General features: G+C 41.0%; 1 protein-coding gene across 1 annotated transcript; it reads right to left on the bottom strand.

The window, feature by feature from the left end:
* Positions 1-215: 215 nt before the first annotated feature.
* On the bottom strand, positions 216-11,660 carry BTBD1 (BTB domain containing 1). Its single transcript, XM_071441407.1, has 8 exons — positions 11,210-11,660; positions 6,701-6,857; positions 6,355-6,460; positions 4,756-4,953; positions 4,309-4,501; positions 3,691-3,778; positions 2,052-2,198; positions 216-1,174 (listed from the first exon to the last, which is right to left on the bottom strand). The coding sequence occupies exons 1-8, from the start codon at positions 11,608-11,610 to the stop codon at positions 1,016-1,018; spliced, it is 1,449 nt and encodes a 482-aa protein (XP_071297508.1). The 5' UTR covers positions 11,611-11,660; the 3' UTR covers positions 216-1,015.
* Positions 11,661-19,830: the final 8,170 nt, after the last annotated feature.

The raw sequence follows: 19,830 nt of genomic DNA, 5'->3' as shown, positions 1-19,830 counted from the left end.
ACTTCCCCCTTTTCCCCCTTAAGAAAGAAAATTTTCTTATTTTGTCTCCTGCATTCTTAAATTTTAGTATAACGTGGGAGAGGGTACAGGTCTTTGTACACCAAGCCATTATGTTACCATGGTACATACTGCAAAGCACTAAATACTATATACATACAGCAATTGCATTAAATTAGTGTATGCAATCTGTAAAACTCCTTGCACACCAATAATCCTTAGGTTTATACTCATATTTTTAGTACTAGAATATCCAATGATAAAATAACATCATTACAAGTCTCGTATTCTCATTTTCACATTATACATCTTTTATAGGCACATATGTATATATACAGTGGCTATTTGCATAACCAGTTCTATATTCCAAAACAGCCCTTCTGAATTAAGAGAGATTAGGGAAAGATCTGTTTCTTTCTGAATTTGACTTAATATTTATTTCTTCAGTGCTGCTGCAGATGTTCTCTGCAGTGCAAAGTCCATTAATTCTCCACGGCTCTTGGAAAAAGTCAAGATGATGGCAATATGAATGCAGCTTTGCTGATGTACTTCAAAAAATACAATAGCAATCCATGTCCATAGGGTCAATCCAAGGTCATTTTGGAAAGAAGTGCAAGATGGGACTACAGCAGCAGCTTTACTGTCTTTTAAGGACAGATTGGAGAAAACATACACAAGTTGTTCATAACAAGTAAGGATTTTCCAGTTCAAAAAATGAATTTTACTACATGAGAAACAAAGGGGTGAAAACACAAATTAATTAACCACAAGGTACTACTTAAAACAAATTTTTCAATATACAGAGTACTTATTCCATTAACATTTTGTTTAGAGGAAAAACTAAATTACAATCTACCAATAATGATGCGGAAAAAAATAGCTTTTCTGGTACCCCTCAAACAAATTAGTTTTTGGGTTTTTTTACATATTAAAGTAATTCAACAGAATTTTTTAACTGCTGCCAATAGTGAGCTGAAGTCCACTGAGACACCAACACATTCCAGATCATCCTGTGAAACTAAGTATAAAATATTATTTCTGGTATCTGTCCATCTTCTATTGATGTACCATTGTTGTTACCTGGTGAACTATAAAAGACAAAGCATGTTTTGCTAGCAGTAGGAGATTCGTGGATCACTTTCTTCAAACCTTTTGTTCCATAGTGGGAATCAGGACCCTGAAAAACATCACAAGAGATTAGCAACAGAATGGAAGTGGGCAAGACCCAAAAATTGCTGATGGTCAAACACAACTGACTTGGGCTATTTTAGTAGTATAAAATTTCTGTACCCACATCATATAAATTATATACAAAATCACAGGCAACAGAAGCAAGGACCTATGTCTAAATAATAAAAATATATTTTTCTGACAGCAGACTTAAACCAGTTGATTTTATCCAACTAGTAATGAATGCTTTCAAGTATTTCTCCTTATCACACAGGTTGTCTGTATTCTTACTTAGTTCCCTGACTCAGCTGCTTTTTATGTGCAGCATTTTTTCCAGCCCACCGAACTCTGATTTCTGCATAGGGAATTATATGTAGAAGTACATTAAAATATTTTTGAGAAATAAATTTTTCCACAACACTAAGAGAAGACTTTCCGAGAACAAGTAATTCTTGTCTATTATTTCAGCTCCAGTATATAAAAAGAAATAAAAAAGCTGTTTTCTTGAATTTAGTTAGTGGTTAGAATATCCTTGATAAAAGAAATCAAACTTAAATTTTGATAGAGAGCTGCCAGATCACATCTTCTAGATAGTGCTTTTTTCCCACACAGAACCAGTGACCTCCATTAGAACTATTCTAACTCCCACATCAAGCAAAAAAGTGGGAAGGCACAAAGGATCCAGTGAATGATGATTCCATGCTGTGGCCCACAAGAGATGTAACAGTCTTACAAATTACAGCAGAGCTCTAACTGCGTCCTTCTTTAGCCCTAACGTTAAAATCAATTCAAGATTTAGAAGATGCTTTCCCATCAGAAAACTGTTAAAAGAATAACTCTTGCATCAAAGTAACACTTTCTTCTGTCCTGTTAGACATTCTTACTTTCAAGGTTGCACAAGCTGTGTAGCAAACCGTGGGCAGGATCTCTATGGGCTCCTTGAACATAACTCTGAAGGTGCTGGCCGTCCCATCACAGCTAAACCCAGTGTCGTTCTGTCCCAGCGTCTGGTTCTTCTCATAGTCAATGATCTGGGCCAAAGCAGGAACATTGTAGCTTTATGTAGCTTTATGGCATGAGAAAGGTTCTGACTGCATGCACGTGAGAAGGTTACAAGCAAACACTTGCCTACCCCACCCAGCCCAATACAAGGACAGTGCAGTCTCAGCTGGAAGGGAGCTGAGATTTCCTGACAGCCCTGGAGCTGACACAGCAGCTGGGAGCGGTGGCTCTGGGCACTGCTCCAGCCAGGTGAAAGTCTGTGCTGGGGAGATGGAGAACAGCTCTCACACCTTCAGCTCCTGACCTGCATATACAACATCTAATCCTGTGCTTAGGTTTGCTGATCTCTGTACACCTTCACAGCCCACATGAGGGAATCTCATTTGCTGCCCGTGGCTAGTTTATAAAACAAGTTTTTACAGATAATGTCAATGACACCTTCATAAAAGAAAACAAAAACTTGTGCTGTTATGTTTTATACAATTTATTTCTAATCTTGATTCAGTATAAAAATTCTACTCAGATCACACAATGTTTACTTTGCCTTCAATTTCAGTGGCGAGTAAGAATCACTAGTTCCAGTGTAGTAATAGCACAGGGTAAAACTGTGCTGGTCATGTAACCCTAAGATCTTGTTAAAAAGCTTAGAATCTAAACAAAACTAATCTCTACAAGAAAAATAATTCAAATAGACTGAAATTCCACACTCAAAATGGAAAAAAAATATAGTGCTGGATCAATACTCCTAGAAGACAATCCTGACCACAACATGCTAGGGGATCTAACAGGCTACAAGAGCAGGAAATATGATTTTAGTGGTGTCTTCAATTGCCTGCTGGGACCAGGCAAGGGTCACATCAGGACATGAAGCAGGGGGACATTTTTAGATGCTATCACTGGCCACTTCATGAGCCTGCTAACCAATTGCTCAGCAGGAAGAAACGCAACCCTTGATTTGGTACTGAGTGATGAGCAGGATCAGATTCAAAATTTCATAATGGAAACACTATGTAACAGTGTCCATAATATACTGAGAGTCAACACTCCCACATGAACAACAAAAGCAAATCCCCCACAGCTGTGCTAAACTTCAAAAAGAGAAAAATGAGGAGGCTTGTTCAAAAGAAACTAAAAGGAAAAATTACAAAAATCAAATCTTTCTAAGAAGCACACAGGCTACTGAAGAACATAACATACCCAAGTACAATATCAGTACATATTTCCTATTAGGAAAGGCTTGAGAAAAGAGGAAAAAAGATGGATGTTGGGAAACACCTACACTGAAAATGATTGAAGGACAAGAGAATACAGGAGAAAGGGAGCAGTGTTCCATAGTGTTCTTTTGCCTAATCACCCACTTATGCTCACTTGTGACAAAACACAGCTTAGACTCCTGGCCAATCAATTGCTCCCTCCCAAATATAGACCAAAGTGCTAGTGCTTCTGCAAGTGCTACAAGTGTAGCTTCCTTCTGTAAGTTCCTACAAGTGTACAAGCCTATTTAAACATAATATACTGTACCTGTATATTAACTTGATAGTCTGTGGGTCCATGAATAGATCCATATAATCCAAATCCCACTATGGAAATTCTTCTGTTAACTGTGAACCTGATAAGACACAAGAAAGGAGTTCAAATAACTCTGGTGAGTGTGTTACCTTACTTCAAGTAGGAAAAAGACTCCCACTGAAGAGTAGGGAAGTAAACTGAGAATGGCATTGCATTGTTTTTAAATAGCATTTTTTGTTTAGATTTCAATACTAAGAAAAATGCTTTGCCAGCTTCATAGGTTAAAGCTTTGCTAATTCCTCAAGATATTCAGTATTAATAAACAAAACATAACCAGATTCTTTTCAGTATCTCCAAAATGAAAACAGATCAAGACTTGGTATTTCAAAAAGAAATATCCAGACAGCACTCAATCATTCTAGAATGCACCCAATCCTCCCGAACCTCATTCTTGTTTTTATCTCATGTGTGTAATAGCTAAAAAAATGGAAAAGATCAAATGTGTGCAACAGAGCCAGCATGTTTGCTACTGTATCTTATACCAAAAAGTCAAAGTTGAATGATTTGTTCCCTTTCTCCTTTCTCCCCACCCATTTCTGCCTCTCCTTCACAGAGTTTCTGAAGCCCCACCTGATCCGGTCACTGGTTCCGCTGTAGCCCCAGCGACTCTCCACCTGCTGGAACCTGTTAATGCTGCATTCTTTTCCTCTAAGGCAACACCTTGGTCGGTCAATATAATCTACTTTAGGTTTGGGATTGACAGTAAAGTGCAGAAAGAGATTTACTACTTCTCGATCCGACAAGATTCCAGACTGAGCAGGGCCTGTGGAAACATAAAACTTATAAGATGGTTTGAAGGATTACTGTTGTATTTAAACCACACATATCACAAACTGAAGACAACAATAATATTTTCCAACGGCCAGAGCATAATCTGCAGAAGGTTTTGCTTTCGTTTGTGCATCCCAACTGCTATTAGTACAATATCAATAACAGAACTGAGTGTTAAGCATCTAAACACAGTTAAACAGCACTGAGAGATGGTCTAACAGTAAGACAAAGAACTCCAAAACTCACCTGCTGCAAACTCTTCAATAGTCATTAATGGAAAACGGATTAAGGAAAGAGCTCTTCCAAGGACTTTCTGTTTGTTCCCGAATGTCACAGGCAGTTGTTGTCTTTGACATTCTGCTTCTGCCCAGCGAACAACAGCTCCAAAGAGCCTACTTTCTCGAATACTGAGAGTGTCCCTTTCTAGAACTGCACATAATGTGTCTAAAGAAAAAAATATTAGCAGCTTTACATCAGTTTTCTTCCAAGCCAGTAACAGTGCTACACTATGTAAGCTTAAAATACTAATTACACACTAAGAACATTCATAACAAGACTATTAGCTTTGTCTTATTATTATGTGTGTATATATATTACACATAATTTATCTTACATAAAAAATAATCTCTCAACGACATATAGATACCAAACTAAAAGTCAATTTTCCTGCTATGAAGACAGGATATGAGCTTTCTTCTTGATTACTAAGGGTGTAACTAATCTCTATAGTGATAACAACTATCCTGAAGGATTTCCATTGCTAGGGCAAGATCAAAACTGAAAGTGACCAAACACTGAATGCACACTACTGAAAAACCAGGTTACTCATGATGACACTGAAAAACCAAGTTACTCACAATGACAGTGTCATAATCTCATCTGGGCAGCCACCTGCCCATCTGGATCAACTATAGACACAAGCAGCAGTGGTTCACAAAAACCAGTTTAAAGATACAAGTAAGTCATCCTAAGCACTGACATATTTGCTATCCACAAAGCCTGAAGGTGAAACACAAGATCTGAGGCAAGGTACATGTTTAAAAAGCAACTTATTACTTCTTATTACTTATTACTTCTTCTGGCCTTCTTTGAATAATAGGTATGCACAAATTATCATCGAATACAAGCCAAAAAATAAATGGCTTCCTATATTCTGAATCTTCTGTCTTTGGGAATTTTTATCTGCCTTGAATTTAAGTAAGGCATGTTTGCAGTTACAGAAAATAGCATATTGGAAAGTCAAAACAGATTGAGACTTACCAAGACTAAAGATTGCTCAGTCTGAGTACAAATCCTACTGAACATGAGTTAACAATGGTTTTAAAATTTCTTTATGCAGTGAAACACCTTTCTTCAGTCTGAATTTTTCCCACAATCTAGCTGAATTGGAGTAAAACCTTAGATACATATAGTAGCAATGAAATTGAGTAAGTAAATCTACAACTGCTAGCTTTTGATAGAAGATTAAACAGAGAAACTAGCAGTTCATGTATTCATTTTTTAAAGCAATTTTCATTAATTGTACCTGATCTGTGCAACTGAATAGATAAATACCATGTGGCAACAGAACAGTATGATTCCTGTTGCACATGAAAAGCAGATATGGATGCCTCAGGCATGAAGCACAACCCTCGGCAAGTGAAAGCTTTGGCTTCAATGAAGTATGGTGTCACCACAGTGGGAGCCCTGGGACACCACCACTACTGAAATGGGGACACTGTGCAGTGGAGCCCAGCTCAGGAGTGAAGCTCAAGAAGGGAAGAAGTGCCTGGGACTCTGCACACTCAGATGGGGGAAGGAACTATCCTGGGGCACTGTCATTTCATGGACACACAAGTGACTTACCTATGTCGATATCTGTAAAGCCTTCTGCACTTATGGCATCCATGGTGCTCTTGTCTATTGTGTCGAGACAAAGACTAGCAAGCTGAGGTTCATCAAACAAACGAGCCTGGAAAGATAAAGAAATACATCTTAAGCATAAAGCTGACAAACTGCTAATCTTAAAAAGCAAGCATTTTACCTCTAGTATAGACATAATTGAGATAAGTTGTCTAAGTACTCTTTGTGTTTATACCTTAAAGAGCACTTAAAATCTCAAAGGAGTACATAGTTAAGGAGAATTAGTAATTTTCCTCCAGTTGGGAATTTATTCTTCTAGTAAATCAAAACTAAGCTTAAATTTACCTACTTGAGTAAGCAGCATAAAGGCATTATCTGCTCGGAGATGCTTTGTTAGGAAATCCACACAATGTGCTTCCAGGGCAGGGACTGCATACTTCTTAGCAGTGTATAAAGTAGTCATGACTGTTTCTGGACCAATTTGAACTTCATCTGAATAAAGAAACCTAGAAATCAATACACAAATACAGATCATAAAAACATATCTTTAGAGGGGCAGCCAAGCGTAACAGTCTCATTGCATTCAGAAAACAGCCCAAAGATTTGCACTGTGAACAGTGCAACAGCTGACCTCATAGCATCTTTATAAATAAAGAAGGTAAGTTAAAAGGTTCAAGAAAGACTATTATGTTAACCTAATGGCATACATTTGTTTTAAATATATATTACTCCCTAGGACTGATCTGGTTGTACTAGTTATACATAGCTCCCCAACTGTAAACAACAGCTGAGCTGCAGAATTACTTAACCTACGAATGCATGCTCTCAGTTCATCAGGAAAATATCAATGCACACTCCTCTGTGGCTGTACTCCTGAAATGCATTTACTGACAGTGCACACTGGCTTCCCCTCCATGAGGGAATAGTGTCAAGGACTTAGATTGTGAGAACATCTTATGTCAAAGTTACCCCTCTGTAGTATTCAGAGAGGAAAGGGAGTACATTCTAGCACATGACCTTGACTCTTCTACTCCTGCCACGCTCTGGCTTGTCTTCAGTGCCTGAGGCAAGAGGATTGGTTGAGATTTTAGCATAAGCTGTGAACCAGAATATAGGAACCTCCACCAGGGAAAAAAAACTGTTTCCTGAGCAGTTGTTGCCTTTTTAAAAATAACTTTTCTTTGAGGTGACATTTAAGATAATTTTAGCGAAATTTCGTCAGCCTTTCAGATAACAGTCAAGAATAGCCTGTGATTTACAAAAATACATTTGTCCCCAACACACATAGGTAATTAAATATAATAAACCAGGGCATACATACAAATGCAAGAATTCCACAATGAAAACTGTTGGGTTTTTTTTTAAGTAGAAGTTTCATGCTGAAGTTTCATCAGTTCAATTAGAACTGATTTATGAAAGGTATGAACTATTATTACCTGTTGATGAAAATGATGGGCTGACTTGTTCCTCACAACTGCTGACAAATTTACTTTTAAGAAACAAATATTTCACAGGTACACTTTTACATACTAAATTGACAAGCTCTTCATTAAAGCACTAGAACAGTGCATTTCCATTTTGGTTCTAAGATTTAAAATAATCAGTTTAAAATACCATAACTTTTGTTGCATGACTTTATAGGAGCTCAGAGTCCAAACCATGTAAAAGTTGATTAACAGGCTGTAAAAAAAGCAATACTGCCATGCAAACTACAGTATGCATTTTACCTAACAAAAAAAAAAAAAAAAAAACCAACAAATCCCAAATTGGTTTTGGAACATGATTTTGGTTTTATTCCTTAAGTGAATTCAATCTGAAGCCAATGAAGTGACACACCAGAGGGGCTCATCTGGCTTGTGTTTCGCTTTCTGCTGTACCTTCCAAAGAAACAGGGTGCAGTCCTAGGTGTGTCTTCCCTGCACAAATCCCCTGCTCCTGTGTGCCAAGAGCTGTGTCTGTGCTACCTCTCCCCTCTGTGGCACGCCTGAACTAGCACAGCTTTCTGTTTACACCTCTGCTCCTCCTCCACTTAACTCAGTGGGACTGACAACCACTTCTCCTTCCCCCTCCCTTTCCCTTTGAGACAGAAACAACCTAATTTTATTGGCATCCAGGATGAGGGAATGGGAAGCTGGGGGGTGTGTGTGCATAGTGGAAGAACATTTTTAGTGACCAGAACAAACAATTTTTCCAAGTGACCAGTCAATCACTCACTCTGTATAAGCCTCTCATACATTTTATGCTATTTTTCTTTACTCTCAGTGTTAGCACTTCCTTCTCCCCTTGTGTGAGCATCCTCTCAGTAGCTGAAATGTTTTCACCATTATAAAAGCATACAGGAATCTTTTTTGCAAGTTAGTCTTGGTTACCCCTTTATTTACTGCTTGCCAAAATTCTCTGAAAAGATTTTTGGAAGACAGACTGCTAACTTGTGCCATATCAACACTTTCCTTTATTCTGTGATCAAAGGACAAGTTAGCTTATTTTAGCTTATTGCAAAATATGAATGAAAATTTTAAAAAATATCTTAGTAAAACCAGCAAAAAGAAACCATAAAGCAGAAACCTAATGAGACAACTTGAATTTTCTTGATCATTGCTACTCATTTGATAGTGAGAAACACACACAACAGTTATTTCATTGGGACATAGATTCAAACTTTGTGACTTTGATATTATTTCAGCTCTTAAGGATTTAGCTGTCAAATTACTTTTTTTTCATTAAAAAATCTTTTCCTTTAATTTACAAGTAGCATTTGCCAGTAGGTCCTTATGAAACACATAAACTACAGACATGACTTAACAAAGCACGAGTAAATAAAGTGGAAATGAGCTGAGGAACATTAAATAATTAGTAAATTATGCCTAGAAAGTTTTGCATTATTTAAACATTTCCTTTACTTGATGTTCATTTGCTATGTGTATTCAAAGATCCTGACTTAATTTCTAGCCAATATACTTCAAACTGGTATTTTCAAATATTAAAGAAATGTCCTGTGAAATGTAATTATCATTATCTGAGAGATTTACTAATGATAGATAAAAGAGGTCAACAGTGCAAGGTATCATTCCTGCCTCTTTCAGTCAAGGAAAAGACCCCATGTTGTTTCCATCATGGAAAAAGTCCATTACTGGCAGGTATTACAGAAGTTTTCCCTAGATATGTTTCTAACAAGGTACTGCAATGTACATTTATTTCAATATAAGCTCAAAGAAATATACATAGCATGGAAGAGGGTCCTGAAGAGCTGGCACAGACAGGCAAGCTGAGCTGTTTCAGCAGGCCACCAGAGTGGTGATTTTCAGAGAAGGCACAGTGAGCTCACTGACGCAGCTCCCCCGGCCATCACGCACTGGCAGCCCTACCAACACAAGTGCTTTTGTCTGCTCCTAACAACATCTCTTCATTCACTCCTCAGTGCTCAAATAGCATCCTTCTTATCTTAGGAATCTCTTAGAAATCTCTGCTTCTGTGTTTCTATTTTCATTTTTATAACCACTTTTCACTGTCCAGCGTTTTCCCCACATATATAGACACGAACATACACATGTGCACTGTCATTTACTTTTAACTTTCAGAACCAATTTGTTTGAAAGACACTTCCCACTACCTCTTGCTCCTCTGCACAAAAAATCCACAAAGAACACTTCATTTGCTAACAGCAACAGAAAGACAATGCTGCTCATGGGGGTTTTGTGCACGTCACTTGCTTTATCTCCTGTGCCCGTGATTACCTAAGGACCAGGTGACGCTTCTAATTGTTTCTGTCTCTTAGGCCTCAGCAAAAGAAGAAAGTCTTGCCAAGAGTTTGGAGTTTTTCCTATTACACAAAACTTTGAGACACTACATATTTATTTCCAGGAAATAGTATTACTTGTTTTCCAAATGTTCATTACAGAGAACTGTTTAATATATTTTATGGTTTATATTTTTTGCCTAGAAAAGTGGTTTCTCCGATAAGAACCTTAAGGTTATACAGTTTAGTCATATTACCACACCACAGCCCAAGGCACAAATAAACTATTAGCAATTATTTCTATGAACACCATCAATTTTATTTGCCACTACGCTGAGTAAAGAGAAATAGTAGATGAACTGCTCAGTTTGTGAACACGGGAACTAGCAGATCCTACTCTGCCCAGATTAGAAATCACTAACACACTTTATATCTTTTCTGCTATCACTGCGCTCCCAGTGTCACACTCAGATGGCCTGGGAGTGAAAATCAGCTGGTTATTGCCTTCTGCTGCACGTTCCCTCTCTGCCCAAGTATGACTACAATGGGTGTTATTATGGCAAAAAGATGTAACAACTTATTATCATTGCTGACGAAGAAAAGCGAACAGGAAGATGACTAAGACTTCCAAGTAAGTATCAAATTTCAAGGTAAGTGTCAAATGAAACGAAAAGCTTGGTACAACAGCCTCTGTCCCTTCTTAGTCACTATTAGAAGATGGCTGGATAGTTGCAACACCAAGGGGACGCACTAATTCCCATCACTTAAATACTTTAACAAACCAAAACACTGAATGGAAGAGCCGAACCAGACACCCACCGAGTGCTTCCCTAAACGTACAGTCAGCTGCCATGGAATTAGGGCACTTCTCTCGAGAAAACAGTGCAGGGTAAAGAGCAAGAGGGGACCAAAACACGGTGGAGGGGCGGTGTGACCTTGCGTGGAGCCCACAAGGTATTTCCGCGCCTTCCCTGCATCTCCCTATAGGGACGGGCAGTAGGGACAGGCCGGGCTCTGAGGGGACAGGAGCCGGGAGGGGCCGCGGAGCGAGGAGAAGGCAGCGGCGGCCAAGCGGGGCCGCGGAGCCCCGTCCGTGCGCAGCCGCCCCCGCCCCGCGCTGACCTGAGGAGCGCCAGGAAGGCGGCGGGCTCCACGTCGGGCAGCTCGATCTCGGCCGAGGTGGTGGCCATGCCACCGTTGAACATCGCGTCGAACACGGCGCTGCCGGCCGCCAGCACGAACCGGTGGGCGGGGATGCGCTGCTGCCCGGGCCCGGGGGGCGCCGCCCCGCCGCCGCCACCGCCGCCGCGTGCGCTGCCCTTGCCCACCACGAAGTGCACGTCGCTGAGGAGCTCGTTGGAGAAGAGGAAGGCGAAGCGCTCCCGCAGCGAGCCCTTGGTGGCCTGCCAGTTGTACAGCGGCTCCCGCTGCAACACCGCGCCGGCCTCGGCGGCGGCGACACCCGCGGCGGTGGCGGGCGGCGTCTCCGCGGGCGCCCCCGGGCCGCCCCCCGCGGCCGCCATCGCCCCCGGGGCCGCGCCGGGCCGGGCCGCGCCGGGCGCTCCGTCAGCACCGCCCGGCGTCAGCGCCGCCCCGCCCCGCGCCGCGCACGCGCCGCTGCCCGCGCAGGCCTGGCCGGAGCCGCCGCCCGGCCCGACCCGGGATGTGCACGGGATGTGCCCGGGATGCGCCCCGGGATGTGCCCGGGATGCGACCCGGGATGTGCCCGGGATGCGCCCCGGGGTGTGCCCGGGATGTGCCCCGGGATGTGCCCTGGGGTATGCCCGGCGTGTGCCCCGGGACTGCGCCGCTCGCCAGGCCCGTCAAGGCGTCCGGGGGCGGCCGTGCCCAGGAAATGCCCTTCCTGAGGCGCGGAGAGGGAGCGAGCGGACGGGCAGGGCCGGAGCGCCGCGGCAGGCACGGAGCTGATAACGCTATAGCCGTGGGAGAGAATAAACGGCAGCGATTGTGCTCGGGCACGTGAAATGCAAATTCATTTCCATAACGCCCGCTCCGCTGTGGTGAAAGGCAGAACAAGGGCGCTTGACCTATTTTAAATATTTCTGAGGTGAAGAGGAAACATCGGCGGGTTTTAAGGCACACACACCTACAGTCCTTCTGCAGCGTGTGTCTCGACATTTGGTGTTTTAGCTTCCGAGGAGTCAAAGCAGCGCTGGCACAACTCAGCGTGCAGGCAGGGGATTAACCCGGGCACTGTCCTGCTCAGATTTTCGGAAAGAGAGGGGAAAGGAACACGAGGTGTTTGCGTTCTCCCAGCCCTGTCAAACCGCTGCAGAAGGGAGGCGATTCCCTTTGCCATCTGCTGGGGTTGTGCTGTAAGCACAGCGGCGAGTTCCGCGGAGCTGTCACCGCTCCCGGCTTGTCAGCATTTATGGAAGCGTGTGGCTAAAAGAGGAATAGAACATGTCACCGCTCTGCATTCAGGTTTATAATTAGGACAAAACTGAGACCAAGCAAATGTGGTCCGTTTCGCAGAGCAAGTTTTTGAGAGCCTTTAGCGAGATGGAAGCAATTTCAGCAGGGTAAACTATAGTGCGAAAGGGCACCAGAAGATATAGTGTACCGACCAGAAAGCAGCAGCTAGCTCTGCACAGAGGCTATATTTAAAAATAAAATCATACTGCTGACCTAGAAGAATGAAGGTATCATCTCTGCACTTTTTTTCTCCCAAGGTGGACAAAGAAGGGAAGGAGGAGAGCCCCACATTCCCTTGATAGCTTAGGGACAGAGATGTGGAACACTGACACCGTGGGCACAAATGGATAATTTTCATTTAAATGGGATTTTTTTTTTTTCAGTGATGGGATGGCCTGAGTATTAATGAGCATTTCTGTCGTTGCTGTCTTTTTGCTTTTATCGTTCTGTGCTCACTCACAGGTTAATCTGTCAGCTGAGAGCCAACAGCCATGACTGCTCTGCTTAGAGAGAACCTTGTTTGCAAAAAAAGTGTCAGGAACACTCTAGAGGAAGTTAACAGGGATGGAAGAGGGCTGAGGAAAAAGGAAAAGGTACACCAGAGAAGTAAAAGGAGGTCAGCTGGGGCAGACAAAGTGTGTAAGACAGCTTCAGGGATGAGAAATCAGTCATAAGAAGGCAAAGCTATGCAACATAGGAAAAGAATGGAAAGACCTATGTGATGGTCTGAGAAAGAAAATGGAGACAGAAGATGAGGGGAAAGAAACAGAAATAAAATAAAATAAAACAAAAATCTGAAAAAAAAAAACCAAGAAAGGAGACAAAGGCAAGGGACAAAGAAAAGAAGAAATGTGACCAGGATGTCCATCTGATCTGTTCAGCTAAATACTAAATGCACTAATTGAAACAGTTTTGAAAGTGAGAAATAAGAAAATATTAAGTAACATATAACATAACATCCTTTTGACACTGGGCTTTTCTTCATGTAGACAATGCACCTCAGACATTTGTTTCACCTTGTAATCTTTGTGCTAGCTTCCTTGAAAAAAAAAATCAGCCAGCTTTTCGTTGGCATTCTCAGTGGGTGGATCACAGCCATTTTTAAATGTGATGTCATGGGATTGTATTTGCCAGTCCAGATCAGAAATAATACACAATGCTTTTCCCAAAAGGGCTACACATGAATGTCACTAAAATCCAATCCCATTATTTGCTTTCTGAGTGTGTTCAGGTTTTGTCTAGGAAATACAGCAGAAATTAGTATGGGATAAAAGAATATTTATATAAGCAGTTCAAGAAGACATTGCTTTGTTTGATCTCACATATCAAAATGGTTACAAATCAAGGGCTGCAAACAAAAGTTCAACAGTATTATATTGTGTAGCTGTGAAGGTTGTCCTGATCTCTAGCCAGGAAAACAGAATGTCAGGGAGTGTCTGCACTTTTGAGCAGCTAATTTTCAAGATCTCCATAACAGCCTGAGCAAGCCCATGCTGACCTGGTGCCTTTTTTCTGCAGAAATTCATGAAGGAAGTGCTGTCCAAGGCTTGAGGTTCCCTCACCTGTCAGCAGGAAGCCAGAGGACCCAGTGTGTTTACATGGACTGAGGAAGAGGCAGAGAATGCTGTGATCAAACTGCAGGGATTTCTGAGATAGCTGTGATGCCAGGGGTGTCCAGAGGCACAGGAATGCCTGCCCAGCGGCCCTGGCCTCCCTGCCCCTGAAACGGGGCCAGTTCTCTGAGAGCCATCAGAAAGGTTTAGGTTACTCAGAGTATTGTTTTCAACCATTTGTTCCTGAAATGATTTAAATTCTCCTCCCTTTCCTTCTTTTCCCCACATGAACTCAGCTTTGTGTGTGCTCCAAGGAGCTGTTTGTTGTTATGATCAGAGTTCTTGAGCTGGCTCATATTTTCACAGTGATTAGCAATTGTTCTCATAAGCAGTGAGCATCCTTTCTCTGCTTCAGGAGGGAAGGGAATAATTCAGAGTAAATCACAGATTTGTTTCTGATTAAGCTTCCTGGCTGGAGCCATTTGATGACATATTTTCCTTTCCATGCTCAATTAAACTCTAAAAATCCCCTACCTCTGATCCATGCCACTGCTGTGAATGACAGACATGCATATTACTGTTCCCATCACTTGAATTATCAGCAGCATTTCAGTTGCTCAAATGTGTATTTTTTTGTAACTACACTTAAAAACAACCACAAAAACAATGTTGTATCTTTGGGCTTTTTCTTGTGGTTATCTTGTCTCTGGCTTGCATCCCTGTACTGTTGGGATGTGGGCTCTGCAGATAACAGATCCAGTTTTTGGAGCACAGGATCCACTCAGGCACAGAAAACTCAGTCTTAGATCTGAGTAATGCTAAGGACAGGAATTAAGTTTTATTCTTATGTCTTGTAAAGTGCCTATTTAATGTTGATTTTAAAAAGCTGTAATAAGAGAAACTGGTATTTTTTCTCTGTATAAATTCACCTGTATCCAAAAACTGACCATAGGAATGCAACATTCTCAGAATTTTTAAAATTCATAATAATTCTTTCACTATAATTTCTAAAAGTAATTCTTGTATCTGAGGATTTTATTTCACATTTTCACCTCTGCTGGCTGTCCTGGAGTATTAAGTTAATTAGTTATCTTGTAGCCTCTATTATAATGATGCTTTTCTCATTTTTAGTGACAGTACTAATGATTTGTACTTTAATTTCTATTACTGTGTAGTAATTATTACTTACAATACACTGTTACCATAAACGTTCCTGCTAATTAAAGCATTTCTGTGAATTTTTTCAGAATTGTGGCTTAGAGATGTGTACATCTGATACCAATGTGTCATGGAAGTTTTTGAGGACTCCAGTTGTGGAAGTTGCTCTTTCATTTCTCAGTCAGCACATTTATGCATTTTAAAAACATACAGCAAGAGGCAACAGCAACATTCATCACATCTTTTCTCTGAAAGTAATTACAAAACAAAACAAATTATTTAAGCTATAGAAGATTCTACTCACCACATACCTATTTTACATATAATTTCAAATACTGACATGGGCTGGTTCTGTAAAAAATGCTATGCTTTGGCATATATTTGAAAGAATTAAAAACATTCTGCTGCTGCATAGCTGAAGAAGCAAAGGAGAGGAAATTATTTTATTTGTTTTGACCATCATGTCTTCATGACTGATCAGTGGCTATTTTGTGAAGCTATTTACCTTTCAATCCCTGCTAAATGCAGGGCATGGCAGTGTTCAAGACAGGATCCTTATTTCCTACACTTCTACCAGGGTATTTAGCTAGCAGCTTAATTTCCACATAATTAACGAGATTCTAACTGAGAAATCACACTTGCCATTTCCAGTTTAAGACAAACAATACAATTGACATGCTTCCTTTTGATATAATGCCTATTAATTTTACTCTGGTATGTCTTTTTTTTTTTCCTCTTGTTTGGTGAACAGAGAGGTTGTAGTACAAAAATCAGCTCTGCTTTTGAGATACTGATACTCAAATTTGTAAGTGGAATGGTCATGGATCACTAATTCCTCCTTGGATTCATCTTTGATGCTGGGATTGCTGTTCCCAACAAATCCTCAGCAGATCACCAGCACATGGCCTCCTGACCCCCATGTGAGCTGCAATAGGTGGCCTCTGATGCACCATGCAGTCTGAGCTTCACAATACAGCATGGCTTATTGCCTCTTGCACCCTCAGATCACAAGAAATTCATAAACACAAGGGGTTGGGCTTCAAAGTTAGAGGATGGCAGTTATGTGTGGTTCAAGATGCTCTCTCAGGAAATTAACACATTAAGAAAAGACCCAAACACAAAGCTTTTAATTCATCTCTTAATTCACCTTTTAATCCACTGTCTTATCTGGACTGTTGGTTACTGACTCCTCTTGCCTTAAAAACTCACTTGCATATACAGGAAAGTAGAGCCTCCAAAATGTATCAGCTCAGTTCCATAAAAATTGAATGACACAAGTTGTTTTGTAGCAGGATGGCATTTTGTAGCTGGCATCATAATGCAAGGAAGGCTTGCTGCTTGGCAGAGCCCTGTGTGAAGACGAGCAGTGCTTCCAAGTGATATAAATAGTGTCTCTTAATCCTTGCATTGATCTTCGTGAGCTTGCTTAAGGTTCAGCTACCTATGTTTGTTTAGATTACTGTGGATTTAAAATTAAGACAACTATGTTTTAATATAATGTTAAATCTGAAAAGTAGTCATGATTTCATGGGCAGTTATTAAAGGTAAGAGCTGCTTCTCAGGCTGAAAGTTGACACAAAGACCTAATGGCCAGGTAATCTCCTACTTTGTAGCTGACCATTAATAAATTACCTATTTTTATATTCTCCACAGTATTTTTTTGCTGGCACACTTACAAACGCCTTCTCAGTCCTGACATCAGAACTGATCTGCCACCATTAGTACAGAGTCTGGAGAGAAACAACTTCCATATGATAAGAAGTGAATTATGTTCTAATTAAGAAGCCAACAAACATCAGCCCAAGCATATTCATTGCTCGTGTGTTGAGCTTTGCCAGCTGAGGAGCCCCACAAGTGGAATTGGCTTCTTGCTGTGGCCAGGATTCCCAGTGAGGAATCTGACATAAGGCTGATACTTGTGATTTGACACAGAGTTGGGTTGCCTATTTTAAAATGACTATTTAGACAGAAATTAAACAACTTCTGACACAAGAGTGCTGCAGTGTGGTCAAGGATCACCAGTTTTGGCACTGTGCTGCTGAAGGGACTATCTTTCCCATGAAACATAAGTTCAGATCTCCAGGAGTCTCTTGTTGTCAATAAATATGATCCTCTGACAATTTCTGCATGGAGTCTCCATGTCCATGTTTTCATTGCTCTATTTTGCTTTCCTAAGCTTCACTGCAGTTTGTGTATGTAATTGTATTTTTCAATCTTATTCTGACATCTAATCTTGCTAAATGGTTAAATAGTTGTTTGATTCTCTACAAGTTAGGGCATTCACATGTCTCATGATGATGTTACCATTTATAAAATCTGGGAAAAAAAAAAAGATTTTGCAATATCAAGAAATGAATATAATTGAGTATGTGACAGGGAGCTGGGAGGTTACATTTATTCTGGTGACAGCAGCTTATCAACACTGCTTTCATATAACACTTTGATTAGTAATTGTGTTGTTAAAGACACCCTATTCCTACCTTCATTTTTATATCACTGTTCTGGTACATGTGAATAGAGGGTGGTGTTACAAGCAGTTGAAGTTGAAGTTCTTCTTTCCCCTTCCTCCCCCACAAGAACACTTAGAGTTGTCAAAAATGCATGTGTTAGTTTTTGAGAACTCCTGGTTTTCAAGTGAGGGTGTTGTTTGATCAGTGAGATTGTTTGCTCTTTGACTTAAGCTCTAATTTAAGCTGAATTTTGAACTATTTGCCTTTGGGGAAGTTGGTCAGTGGTTTTGGACGGTCCCAACCAAGCAAGTTTTCCTTTTTCTGTAGAATTGGTTTAATCTGTAAAAATAAAGTCAACAAGAATGCTAGTGGTTTTATTTTCTTCCTAAAGCCTGAAATAGAAGCCAGGATATTTTGGCACAGAGCAGGAAGGCCAGAGTTAGAAGGAACTGTACCGGGAAAAAAAAGATTTCTGATATGGAAAATGTGGCACACCACAATCCACATGTTCAGCTCTATCATGGGTGGGCTTGGGGGCCTCCTCTGTCAGGACATGGAAAGGAATAATGGAGCTGGAAGGTCACTAATGTTTCTTTCATAGGGTGAAAGATGAAAATGAAAGGGGAAAACATGCCCTTTGGGTAAACATTTCAAACATCCCATTTCAGGGGTCTCTTCTGCTAATAGATGCTCATAATTATTTTTCTGTTCAAAAGTGGATAGATCTCAACACAAAAGACTCAAACAATGCATCTCTACTGTTGAGTTGCTATGTGATAAACCACAGGATGTGCCTTGACATTTTCTACTCATAAGTTTAAATAGGACTTGAGGAACAACCTGGATGCAAATCAGAGCTGGAATATGCTGGCAGGGTGGTGAGGAAGAAGTTTCCCATGTAGTGTTTGACTTCAGAGACGCAGGAACTAAGAAGCCAAGCTTGAGACATGAATCTTGAGACTGCACTGTAGCAGCTGCATACAAATAAGCAGCCTATACATTTGAAAGCTTGAGAAGTGAACGGCTGTGCATTGAAAGGTAGGCATTTGGAGGTGGTAAATTTAGCCCTGACTCATCCAATGGCAATTTTGACACTTGGGTGGACTAAATTACTTTTAGGAGTTGCATCATGTTTTTATCAGATAGTTTGATTGAGCATGGTTTAACCCATTTGTATGCCTATGGCCAGATTCTAGATCTTTCTCACTTGAAATAACTATGCCAGGATTTGTTTGTATAGAGTAGATAGGACATTGATACGTTCTGGGTCACCAAGTTCCTTTCTATGAGAGGTATTATATCAATCTATTGCTTAAACTGACCAAATTTACTGTAAAAGACTTAGAATACCCTTTATTGCTCATAGCTGTTTCTGGAAACTAGTGACAGTTTCTTCACAGCTTCGTCCTTCAAATTAAAGAGCTCTTTCCTCTCGCTGGTGTTAACTCCTCTAGTATTTACAAGAGAGCACTCTAAGCCAAGCTCTTCGTGCTTTCCTCACAGACAGGTGCCCTGTTTGCTCAGCCACCTTAGCAGCCCTCCTTTGTATCATTTCAGCAGGAGGGAGTCTGAATCGTGCCCATTATTGCAAAAAATTGTGTTAATTCTTCCAGGAAGAGCTTGCCTGGCACGCTGGAAGTGCATTTGCTGTTTTCTTCAGGCAACACATTCTCACTTGCCAATGTCCTGGAATTAAATGCTCAGTAACTTCTAGGAACAGCGGTTTTCATTTCTGTTTGCCTTGCACACGAGGCTCGTTCCACCGCTGAAACTTCAGTGTTGATATTGAGGTATAGGCAAAGTTTGAAGCCAGGAAGAAAAGGCTGATAGAAAAGGTCAAACATATACCTCGGTTTTGCTCTTTTTTTTTTTTTTTGGCACTTAAATGGAAAAGATGAACTCATTTTTTCCCCCAACATTTTTAAAACGCTAATGTCCTTGTTCAGAATTACCCAGCTAAATACTGGCGCAAAAGGGATGCATAATTTTTTTAGGGGTTTCTCAGGGAGTTCCGCACTACCCGGACCAAGGGACCCTCTCCATCCACCACCTCCCATGGCACGGGATCGCTTCGTGCCCCGCGCCTCGGCTGCCGCCGCCCCGGTTCTCGCCGTGCCTTCACCCCGCAGCTCACCCGCGCCGTTCA

This window comes from Agelaius tricolor, unplaced genomic scaffold, assembly GCF_023055355.1.
Source record: "Agelaius tricolor isolate 1412-34295 unplaced genomic scaffold, bAgeTri1.0.p SCAF_16, whole genome shotgun sequence".
NCBI lineage: Eukaryota > Metazoa > Chordata > Aves > Passeriformes > Icteridae > Agelaius > Agelaius tricolor.
Note: the sequence above shows the minus strand (reverse complement) of the source record. Positions and strands in the feature narration are given on the sequence as shown.

Excerpts from the sequence above, each read along its gene's own strand:
- BTBD1 (XM_071441407.1), bottom strand. The coding sequence starts at position 11,610 with ATGGCGGCCGCGGGGGGCGGCCCGGGGGCGCCCGCGGAGACGCCGCCC. Across the intron at positions 4,502-4,755 it reads TATTGAAGAGTTTGCAGCAG|GCCCTGCTCAGTCTGGAATC; the intron begins GTGAGTTTTGGA and ends ATGTTTCCACAG. Across the intron at positions 2,199-3,690 it reads ACTATCAAGTTAATATACAG|ATCATTGACTATGAGAAGAA; the intron begins GTACAGTATATT and ends GCTTTGGCCCAG.